Below are 12,403 nucleotides of genomic sequence, written 5' to 3'. Positions count from 1 at the left end.
GGGCTGGATTGGTGCAGCTGCCTGAAGCCATCCGCTGAGCCGATTTCAGTCACCATGGCAACCGCCAGACTGATAACCTGATAAAAAACGCGTTCTTCACTAGTGCAGTCAGATTCAGGTTGAGAATAGTGGCTTTGCCATTTTAAGCAAGATGCATTTAAACAATCAAATGTAATTTTTCTGTTCGTTTGCAAAGGTTTTTTGTGTAGCCTATTGGGAATTTAAAAAAACAACACCAATATAGCCATTTTATTTTTAAAAAGTAGGTTCGAATTTTACTACAACACTTTAAAAAACATGGTTCGGGGGATGGAAAGGGTGTTTGTGATTATATCTCATCATGTTCTTCCCAGATCTTCTATGAACATACCTAAGATAAGGCTCTTTCTATATCCTTCTGAGTTCTCTATGCTTTAACTAGTTGTCTTCTGTTAAGTAATATAAATTAATTAAAGAAGCACTTTCAGAGCCTATGGGAACACAAAGTTACAATCTGAATAGAGTTGTGAACTTTTGTACCTCTATACTTGTAATTGCTGTGCGGCAAACAGAAATTCAACGGATGAAGCATTACTCTTCTTTTGTGCTTCAGCTGTAAAAGTGTCCAAAGAACCAGAATGAGTTCCATCCTAGGATATTCTGACATGTTTTTACTTGGGGCAAGAGTCATTCCTAAAACCTTTTGTTCATGACATGTCTCAGTACTAGACTATGTGAACTCACAGTAAAGCAAGAGACTGCTTAAAAATGAGTAGAGGCATTTTGTCCACAACTATAGGACCATCTCAAGAGTCCCACATTCCTGGAACTTAAACAGGGCATGGTTTCTCTGGCACTTCTTTTTATAGAATGGGCATACAAGAGAAAAACAGGAAGTTACACACAGACCTTCTCCCAGTGAAACCCAACTTTTCTTTTTTATGTGATATACCTCCTACCAGGGCTTTTTTTGTAGAAAAAGTCCAGCAGGAACTCATTAGCATAATAGGCTACACCCAGAAGCAGGAACTCATTAGCATATTAGGCCACACCCCTGACTGCACCGCTCATTAGCATATTAAGCCGCATTCCCATGTTACCAGAAGTGTGGTCATCCAGCCACACCCACCTTTTGCTTCTTATTCTGTTTACCTTGTTTGTGGTCAAAACCCAGGGCTTTTTTTGTAGCAGGAACTCCTTTGCATGTTAGGCCACACACCCCTGATGTAGCCAATTCCAATGAGTTTCTGCTGTTGGGTGTGGCCTGTTATGCTAATGAGTTCCTGCTGGGTGTGGCCAACTTGGGAGCCAGCTGGAACTCCGTTCCTGTGTGTTCCTGCCCAAAAATAGCCCTGCCTCCTACAGGAAACACAAGAACAGTGAGCTTTGTTTAAAAATTAGATACAATAAGATGGAAGGGATGACAATTTATGTGTTATGTGGGGGAGGGGGCTGCTGTGTTAGATGGGAGCAGGATATCTTTTGCCACACAGATTGTCTCCACCACAGATGGCCAGATTCTGTAATAGTTGATATCACTCAGCTGTTAACAGTATGCCAATTATGGTGCAGATGCACAACTGGGTATTACACCTGGTACTACTAGCCCTGTGTAGGCATATAGAGAAGCTCTGACTTCTCTCCCTAGTGCCAATGCATTCAAACAAACATCAGCAGTGAGCTTCGAACCTTCTGTGCAATGTTCCCAGTTGCATTATTGCATCCAAGTATATGTGTAGGGAGCTGCGGTGGCTCAAGTGGTTAAGACACTGAACTGCAGGCTGTGGAAGGTCGGTAGTTCAGCAGTTCGAGACCCGGGTGCCACAAGATGGAGTGAGCTCCCATCTCTAGTTCTAGCTCCCGCCAACATAGCAGTTCAAAAGCAAGAAATTGCAAGTAGATAAATAGGTACCACTTCAGTGGGAAGGTAACAGCGTTCCGTGCGCCTTGGTGTTTAGTTATGCCGGCCACATGACCACGGAAACGTCTTTGAACAGCGCTGGCTCTTCGGCTTTGAAACGGAGATGAGCACCGCAACCCTAGAGTCGGATTGCACTGGCTTTCGAGCAAAGGAACCTTTACCTTTACCTATATCTGTGTAGAGCTTGCCACACTCAGCCAAACGCACAAATGTTTCTGTTCTTCTTCATGTGTGTACAGTATATACATTTTAAAATGCCTGCATGGTTGTTCTGTAATTTATTCCCCAAACTTTTTTAAAAAATCCAGGGATGGTACTGTAGGGCTGCCAGCCCAATCCTATGCATGTTTACTTATTTTAATAGGATGTACTCAAAAGGAAGGATGCATAGCATTGCAGCTGTAGTTTGTTTGGGATATAAAAACAACAGATATGTGAGGTCTTTGAAATATTTATTTTGTTTACAAACATTCATACAAAGCATATAGGACCTAAATAAGAATGCCTACAACAGTCAGCTGATCTGGTAACCTGAATCAGATCCCAAGGAGCATCCCAACATTTAGCTAACTCTAGTAGAAACTCACTAAAGTTAAAAAAACAAAACTGTACACTTGTTTCTATACTGTTTTCCCTTCTGAAATGAACAAGATTCCATTCCAAGACTGAAAGATATCCCAAGATATCAAGGGATATGAACATTGTTTTGTTAAATCCCTGGCCACTGATTCACAGTGATCAACATAATCAGACTTACAATACAAAACAATGGAATGTGACGTTGACAATGTATTCCTAAAAACACTTTCTTGGGTGTAAGCTCCATTGAATACACCTCAGTAGGACTCTGAGAAAAACTGCTTAGGATTGTTCTCTGAAGGGTGGAATATCTGTAACTAACAACTAGAAACTAAGAGCTATACTACCCCAACCAGAATTTGGCTAGAATCACAGCTGACACGCTGAAAAAACAAGAATGGATAAAAATCAACTTAATTTAAAAAATAATTTTAGAATGTTATTGTGGGGGGGGGGTGGCAATCCTATTTACAGACCAGAGATACCTCTTAATGCAATCAGTATATCTATTTCGGAACTACACCACAGAGGATATGATTAAAAGAGCTAAGACAGATCTGTGTGTATAGAGTCTCTCTCACTTTCTGAATTAAAACTCCCCAAAATAACAGAAACTCCTGTAGCTTTAAGAAAAGAATGCCCACTGAACTTTCAGTGGAACCACAATAATATTTCCAAGCCTTAATTCCTTTAAAGAAAAGTTGTGGAAGGGGGGAGTAGGTATAGAAGGCTGAAACAGCCCCAGAAAAAGAGTTTCAGTAGTTTGTGGATTTGGTACCCAATTTTATGGGGTTCTAGAGGCTTCTACAGAGCTGCTGCGGTGGCTCAAGTGGTTAAGACGCTGAACTGCAGGCTGTGGAAGGTCAGTAGTTCAGCAGTTCGAGACCCGGGTGCCGCATGATGGAGTGAGCTCCCATCTCTAGTTCCAGCTCCTGCCAACATAGCAGTTCGAAAGCAAGAAATTGCAAGTAGATAAATAGGTACCACTTCAGTGGGAAGGTAACAGCATTCCGTGCGCCTTGGTGTTTAGTCATGCCGGCCACATGACCACGGAAACGTCTTCGGATAGCGCTGGCTCTTCGGCTTTGAAACGGAGATGAGCACTGCAAACCTAGAGTCAGATTCGACTGGCTTTCGAGCAAGGGAACCTTTACCTTTAGAGGCTTCTACACAAATTATTAACTTAATCTTTCTATCTACCCAATGGGACTCAGTGCTCAGTCTAGAAGATACTATTAGAGATGCTTAGTTGGGCAGTTGTCAAACTCAGATTTGTGTATTTGGAGATAACATGCTTCTTAACAGCAAAGATATTTAAAAGTAAATCAGATACAGTGGTGAGTAATATATACTGGATATCAGCCCAATTGTCCCTCTGTAAATTTGTGTACACAGCATCAATCCTGTAAAAGAGCTCTAAAAATTAAAGAACTCAAATAAATAAAAGATTGTTGGAGTAGAATAGATCAGGGCAAGAGGAGAAGTCTGGAATTAGATGTGAGAAGGGGGGGATAGGCAGTAGAAATAAAAGTACAATTGTTTGAGCAGCATATTTCAGACATTTTGAGGTGTCTCTAAGTATAGCTTTAATTGATTTGAGATCTGCCACTAGAAGGAAAAACTCATAATGGCAGCAGGCCATAAAAGAGACCTAGTTTGGGAATAGTTTAATGTTCCTCAACCTGTGGTCAGGACAGGCATGCGTGCAAAATGTAAATATAGTGCAACAAAGACATGTAATGATGCCTGAATGAAACTACATAATATGAAGTGCTCCTTCTGAATAAAAAGCTCCACAACTTGAAGATGACGAAACTAACATGTCTGAACCAGTGTTCCCTCTAAGCTGAGTTAGTGTGAGCTAGCTCACAGTTTTTTAGCCTCTGGCTCACACATTTTTGTCTTAGCTCAGGAAGGATGGCTCCAGAGCAAACTAAGTTATGCAGTAGCCAAATCGCTCACTCACAGCTTTAATGCCAGTAGCTCACAAAGTAGAAGTTTTGCTCACAAGACTCCACAGTTTAGAGGGAGCATTGGTCTGAACACGTAGGATCTTCAGGGACATAGGTACACCCTGTCATTTCGTATTTATTTCTTAAGGACTGACTGCTATCCTTCTGGACTATCCTTGAATCCCCAGGTTTATTGTTTCTCTATAGTACTATATTTTTGATGCAGTTGTGAAGGACAAAAGTCTCAAACACACCTTCTTGCAGAAGGTATCTTTTTTTTGGAATATTTTATTTTATTTTCAAAATGAACATACCAGTAAGAGAGTGTGGAATTTTATGCTTTTACCTATAACCTGTACGTTCCCGCAGTTTTCTTCAGTTCTAACAAAAGTTCTTGTTCCTACAGCAAGCATATCTCAATAAAGCGTTTCACTGCCAATAGTGTGTGTGGAGAGTGTTTTAACTGGGGACCTGACACTGCAGTGGTTTTGCAGCACTGCTTCTACATTTTCCATATATTTGGGAGGAGGGGGGGGATTACTATGATGCTGATTCTTTTCTAGTTATACCTGAGCACTCAATTGGATCTTGGAGCATTTCTGATTGGACCTAAGAAGATAAATATTGTTGTTGTTGTTCAGTCGCACCATCTAGTTTTCCCCCCAATTGACTATGTACCCTTTCCCCTAAAACAATTAGGAGACTTTTAAAATTTGCAACTGCTGAGTCACATGTTTTACATGCATTTTAGTTCCATGGGAAAAGGAAATATTTTACATCTTGATGAGTTGCCCATGATGTATCACAGTAAAATTTGATACCACTTACGGACTCGACTGTGCGACTGAACAAACACTCCACAGACGAACATCTTAGTGTGAGTAAGGTAGTGATGCTAGTTCCATGTATTTCAAAAACTGAAATTAAATTTGTTTCTTATGAATATAATTATTTCTATTTTTTGCCTTCATTTCAGGTCTATTATGTGTATGATCAGTTTTATGTATGTTAGTTAAATTAATGGCGTGCTCACTTTGACTTTTGCCACCGAGGAAAGTCAGGTGCTTTTGGTATTGGTTCTTGCACATGGAGACAAGATGTACTTTTAAACCTGTATTTATATAAATTGACATTTGTCTTTACATTGGGATTAGGTACTTATATGCTGAACCACAGGATTGTTGTTATTAAATTATATTTTAGCACTTCCAATTGTATTATTAAATTATATATTGATGTTTTGTACATTTGTACTATGTGCAGTTATATTTAACTTTTTTTTCCTTTCAATCTTTTTGGTTACCTTTCTCCCCCCTTTTTTTGGTTGTATGCAAATTCTGGAATGTACTCCAGCCAAGTATGTAATACAATCCCCTGTTAAAATTCTCATATTATAGATTGTAGAGAGAAAATTACATGTATGACTTCCAACACCCCTTTCAAGTAGTCTGCTATTATTTATTTCCATGCTGCAGATGGGGTGGTGGGTATAACAACTGTGCCATATTGTTAGCTGCACATTTCACATAAAGGCTGAAATTAATACGGTGACAATAATACCCTTAATAAATGCTTTAAAGAATGGTCACCTACTCAATATTTATTTGGGAAAAAAAACATTCCAGAGACAAGTTTCCATTATAATGTCACACGGTACGTATATGTTATCAGGATGGAGAAGGAGGGCAATTATATAACAGGGTATCCAGGTTTTCCGAATGAACTCACGTCATTAATACCGTCCGTGTTTCTGCATCCCCTGAAATCACACACTCATGCTGAAGACAAACATTTCAGCAAGAGACCCCACCACCAAATAACACACAAACACACACCTCAGGTTATAGCTAAGACAAATCCAATTCAATTCCCACCCCCCAACAGTGCTCAATGGAATGCAACCACTATCAAATGCTCCGTTCACTTCCACGCAGGCACATTGCGCCCTTGTCACATCGTGCGTAAACCTGAGATCGCAAACAAAACAGGAAGCCGTGTAACCTTCCTGTCTCTATGCTAGGAAAGTGGAACTCCATGGTGAAACCCCTCTATGCTTCGCATAGGAAGGTAGAGTGGGAAACTAGAACTAATCGACACCTTTCCTTGCCTCCCGCTCATACACCGGAAGTGCCATGCGTAAGGCTTTCGCTTCTAGGGTCACCGACGGTGTCTTCTTGGAGGACTCGCAAGGAGAAGAGAAAGAAACAGGAAGCGGCCTCTGAAGAGACGGAACTTGAAGGCGCACATTGGTTGTCCCGTGAATTTGGTTTCTCCACTGGGACGAGGAGGGGGGGAAAGTGAAGTCGCAACCAGGAGGCATCATGGGAAGGACAGTGACGGTGGCCACCTGCGCTCTGAATCAGTGGGCACTGGATTTTGATGGGAATTTGGAAAGGATTTTAAAAAGTAAGCTATATGATTGATATTTAAAAGGCAGCTTCAAGGCAGGCATTGCATTATCCTCTCGATCCTTTCCTTACAGCCTGGTGGCGAGGGAAGATTCCCCCATCATCAGAGTACTAACTAACCAGAGTAGTGGTAAGAGGGTGATGCTAAACCTACTAGGTTTTTGTTGTCCCACCCAACCTCTGGGTGGTGTACTTAGCTGCACTTCATTTTATCGTCACCACAACCCTGTGAGCCTTATGAGGTTTATTTTTATTTTACTTTATTTATACCTTGTCTTTCACACCGATGGGGACCCAAAGCAGCTTACATCATTCTTCTCTCCTCCATTTATCCTCACAACAACCCTGTGAGGTGGGTTAGGCTGAGAGTGTGTGACTGGCTCAAGGTCACACAGTGACCTTTATGGTGGTGATGTTTCAACCCAGGCCTTCCACATCTTAATTTGACACTTAAGCCACTGTGCCCCACTGGTTCTTACTGCTGTACTAGTTTATTATACTTTGGGATCTTTTAATGGGAATCACAAAACATGACATGCACCATTCCACTCTACCATTTAATTGAATGGTATTTATGTCAATTAACATGTCCGTGAGTGTTCCTAAAAAGTTTGAGCAAGGGCCATAGATGTTTGCACATGTAGTACAGATGATAAAACAGAAATGGAACGAGAAAGTTCATTAGCTAGGTGGAATTTTCACATTTCCATTACTTTTTATTTTGTTTTGTAATGAGTATGTTGGTAGGGTTTTTTTGGAGACTGGATTTCCTGCCTGTTTCATGAAGTCTGGACTATCTCTTGCTAGAGCAGTACATGCTTGATACAAGTATCTGTTGTTCTGGATGACTCTGGTCAGGCCTGATTCAGATATAGCTGTGCACTTAAGTGGCCCTAACGCATTTAATGTCCACTATGTGACCTTGGGCCAGTCACCCATAGGCAATGTTCCCTCTAAGCTGTGGAGTCCTGGTGAGCAAAATTCTACTTTGTGAGCTACTGGCATTAAAGTTGTGAGCAGGTGATTTGGCTACTGCATAAATTAGTTTGCTCTGGAGCCATCCTTCCTGAGCTAAGGCAAAAATGTGTGAGCTGGAGGCTAAAAAACTCTGAGCTAGCTCACACTAACTCAGCTTAGGGGGGACACTGCCCATAGGTGTGCACTTTGTTGTTATTGTTCAGTCGGACAGTTGAGTCCGACTCTTCACGACCCCATAGACCACATCATGCCAGGCCCTCCTGTCTTCTGCCATCCTCTGGAATTTGCTCAATTTCATATCTAACCATCTCATCCTTTGTCGTCCCCTTCTTCTGTTTCCTTCAATCTTTCCCAGCATCAGGGTCTTCTCCAGTGAGTGCTCCCTTCTCATTTGGTGACTAAAGTATTTGAGCTTCAGCTTCAGTATCTGTCCTTCCAGGGAACAGTCAGGTTTGATTTCCTTTAGGATTGACTGATTTGATCTCCTTGCAGTCCAAGGGACTCTCAAGAGTCTTTTCTAGCACCTTCATTCAAAAGCATCTATCCTTCGGTGCTTGGCCTTCCTTATGGTCCAACTCTCGCAGCCATACATTACTACTGGGAATACCATGTCTTTGACTATGTGGACTTTTGTTGGCAGTGTAATGTCTCTTGTTTTTATTATGCTGTCTAGGTTTGCCATATCTCCTCCCAAGTTGCAGGCATCTTTTAATTTCACGGCTGCACTCACCGTCTGCAGTAATCTTGGATTCCAGGAACGTAAAGTCTGCCACTGCTTCCATGACTTCCCCTTCTGTTTGCTAAGTAGTGATGGGGCCGGATGCCGTGATCTTTGTTTTTTTTGATGTTGAGTTTCAAGCCAGCTTTCGTGCTCTCCTCTTTCACCCTCAGCAAGCAGCTCTTTAGGTCCTCTTCACTTTCTGCCATTAGAGTGGTATCGTCTGCATATCTGAGGTTGTTGATATTTTCCCCAGCAATCTTAATTCCGGCTTGTGATTCATCCAGGCCGGCATTTCACATTATGTACTCTGCATATAAATTAAATAAGCAGGGAGACAATATACATCTTCACCGTACTCCTTTCCTATTCTAAACCAATTAGTTGTTCCATGTCCAGTTCTAACTGTCGCTTCTTGACCCTTATACAGGTTTCTCAGGAGACATGTGAGGTGGTCTGGTAGTCCTGTCTCTTTAAGGACTTGCCGGAGTTTGTTGTGGTCCATACAATCAAAGGATTTAGCGTAGTCAATGAAGCAGAAGCAGATGTTTTTCTGGTACTCCCTTGTTTTCTCCATAATCCAGACAGATTATGTAATCTGTCTCTGGCTCTATTCTTTGAGATTTCCTGAAGTACTGGTGTTGTGCCGAAATACTGGAGAAGAGCGAATGTTGTCCCGATCTTCAAGAAGGGAAAAAAGACGGACCCAGGAAATTACAGGCCTGTCAGTTTGACATCAATACCTGGAAAAATTCTAGAGCAGATTATTAAATGCTCTGTCTGTGAACACCTTTAATGGAATGAGTTAATTGGTAGTAGCCAGCATGGGTTTATCAAGAATAAGTCATGCCAGACCAACCTTATCTCCTTTTTTGACAGAGTTACTAAAATGGTTGACTCTGGCAATGCTGTGGACAAAGTTTCTCATGATATTCTTGAGGATAAACTGGTTATATGTGGGCTGGATGGTGCAACCGTTGGATGGATTCATGGTTGGTTGAAAAATCGTATCCATTGAGTGCTCACAAATGGCTCTGCGTCTACGTGAAGGGAAGTCTCGAGTGGAGTGCCACAGGGTTTGGTCCTGGGACCGGTGTTGTTCAATGTTTTTATCTATGACTTAGAGGAAGACATAGAGGGGATGCTTATAAAATTTGCAGATGACACAAAGGTGGGTGGGATTGCTAATTGTGAGGGAAACAGAGTCAGGATTCAAAATGATCTAGATAGGCTGGAACAGTGTGGGCTGAGACAAATGAAATGTTTCAATAGAGATAAGTGCAAAGTCCTACACTTAGGTACAAAAAATCTAAGGCACAGATATAGAATGGGAGGGACTTGGCTTGACAGCAGCACATGTGAAAGGAATCTAGGTGTTTTGGTTGATCACAAGCTAAACATGAGCCTGCAGTGCGATGTGACTGTGAAAAAAGCTAATGCAATCTTAGGACGCATTAACATAAGCATTGTGTTCAGATCACGGGAGGTGGTAGTTCCGCTCTATTCTGCTATGGTCAGGCCTCACCTGGATTACTGTGTCCAGTTTTGGGTACCACATTTTAGGAAGGATGTTGAGAAGTTCGAGCGGGTCCAGAAGAGGGCAACCAGGATGGTGAGAGGGTTGGAATCCAAGTCTTACGAGGAAAGGCTGAAAGAGCTGGGTATGTTTAGCCTGGGAACAAGAAGGCTTAGAGGGGACATGATTGCAGTCTTCAAATATCTGAAGGGCTGTCATGTAGAAGATGGAGCAGATCTAATCTCTCTTGCTCCGGATTGCAAGACTAGATCTAATGGGTGGAAATTACAAGGGAGTTGATACCAGCTAAATATCAGGAGAAATTTCCTAACTGTAAGAGTGGTTGAGCAGTGGATCAGACTGCCTCGGGAAGTGGTGGATGCTCCTTTGCTGGATGTTTTCAAGTGGAGGCTGGATGACCATCTTGCTGAACCCTAGCTTGTAGGATCTTGAGCATGACCTTGCTAGCGTGTGAAATGAGTGTAATTGTGTGATAGTGTGAACATTCCTTGGCATTGCCCTTCTTTGGGATTGGAATGTAAACTGACCTTTTCCAAGCCTGTGGCCACTGTTGCGTTTTCCATATTTGCTGGCATATTGAGTGCAGCACTTTAACAGAATCATCTTTTAGGACTTTGAATAGCTCAGCTGGGATACCATCACCTCCGCTAGCTTTGTTGTTAGTAGTGCTTTCTAAGACCCATTTGACTTCGCACTCCAGGATGTCTGGCTCAAGGTCAGCGATTATACCGTCATGGTTGTCAAGGACATTTAGATCCTTCTTGTATAGTTCTTCTGTGTATTCTTGCCACCTCTTCCTAATCTCTTCTGCTTCTGTTAGGTCCTTACCATTTTTGTCCTTTATCATGGCCAGCTTTGCATGAAATGTTCCCTTGATTTCTCCAGTTTTCTTGAATAGATTTCTAGTCCTTCCCATTCTATTGTTTTCCTCTATTACTCTGCATTGTTACTTTGCATTGTGTGCACTTAAGTAGCCTTAATCGTTAGCTTTCCTATGTTAGATAATTTGATTTCTGGTAAGAGGTACATCTCAACGACATTTTAGGTTAATTGTGGGTCTTGTACACAAGTGATACTATTATAGAATCTTTGCTTCCATTTTTATCCTTTATTACAACATAACAGTGTTGCATTTTTAACACTGACTGACTGAACGAAAATCATACCATCCATTACTGTTACATACATAATTAAAGGAAAGCATTACTGAGTCCATAATAGTATCTTACCCAAAGATAAGCAGGTCACAAGCAAGGATCCCCTTCTAAGAAGAAGCTCCCAATCAATTCAGCTCCCCCATATTTATAGGTTTTTAAAATCATCTCCTAACAATAGCTAGCATTATCACTTGATAAAGGTCACATTCTTGGCTAGCTAATTATCTTACAACTTCGAACACCATAGAAAGGAACTTTAAATACATAATATTGTCAAATTCGGGCCTTGTTTGCTATGCATCCCTATGTGTAGCTGTACATTTTACAGTCACATTATTAAAAGCACCCTACTGAACCACTGTGTTATAATATACCCCGTTACCTTCATAAAAATGCCCTCCTGTACAATTCTATTTTATGTAGTTTGCAAAATGACAGAAATGTGAGGTCTTGCTGACCTCCTCATGCAGACCATTCCACAAGGTGGGGAGCACAACAGAGAAAGCACATGTATGTAGAGTTCTTGCCCATTTGCACGCTGACATGTGCAGAAGGCAATAATAAGATGAGCAGAGCTGCCCTGGCAGAGTGTGGGAGGAGTGGGTCCAAGGCCATGTAGGGCTTTGTATGTGATAGCCAGTACATTGAATTGAACCCAGTAACTGATGGGAAGCCAAGAGAATGACTGCAGAGTGGGCGTAGTATGCATTCTCCAGATAATAATCAAGCTATGGAATTCTATGCTAAGTAGAGTCTCTGAGTTGACTTCAAGGGCAAACCCATGTAGAGTGTATTGCGACCATTTAGTCTTCTTGATGTTACTGTGGCATGGATCCAGGTGGCCAGATCAGCAGAGTCAAGATAGGGGGCCATCTTCCCAGCTAAACCAAGTTGGAAGAAAGTGTGTTTTGCAGCTGCATTAACTTTCCTCTACAGCATTAATATTAGGTCCAGTATAACCCCTACGTTCTCAAACCAGTCAGCTGAGTCCCACTGAAGATGGTCAGCACAGTGTCTTTCAAGATATCATGTTTCCTAACCAGCATTACTTCCCTCTTTAGAATTCAGTTTTAATTTGTTCACTCTTGGCCATTTAACCACAGGAGTCAGGCAGTGGCTCAAGACCTCTATCGATTAGGAACTGATTTTCTAACAGAGAAGGTAACAGCTGATA

At 41.6% G+C, this 12,403-nt stretch overlaps 1 protein-coding gene across 1 annotated transcript in view; it reads left to right on the top strand.

The window, feature by feature from the left end:
* The first annotated feature begins 6,578 nt into the window (after positions 1 to 6,578).
* NADSYN1 (NAD synthetase 1) overlaps positions 6,579 to 12,403 on the top strand; it is a 54,179-nt gene continuing 48,354 nt past the window's right edge. Inside the window, exon 1 of the mRNA XM_015424430.1 lies at positions 6,579 to 6,837. Within this exon, the coding sequence (XP_015279916.1) occupies positions 6,753 to 6,837 (85 nt within the window). The 5' untranslated portion in view covers positions 6,579 to 6,752. The remainder of the gene's footprint in view (positions 6,838 to 12,403) is intronic.

Source organism: Gekko japonicus, unplaced genomic scaffold (assembly GCF_001447785.1).
Source record: "Gekko japonicus isolate JY-2015 unplaced genomic scaffold, Gekko_japonicus_V1.1 scaffold26, whole genome shotgun sequence".
NCBI classification, from domain to species: domain Eukaryota; kingdom Metazoa; phylum Chordata; class Lepidosauria; order Squamata; family Gekkonidae; genus Gekko; species Gekko japonicus.
This window is presented reverse-complemented; position numbering and strand designations above follow the sequence as displayed.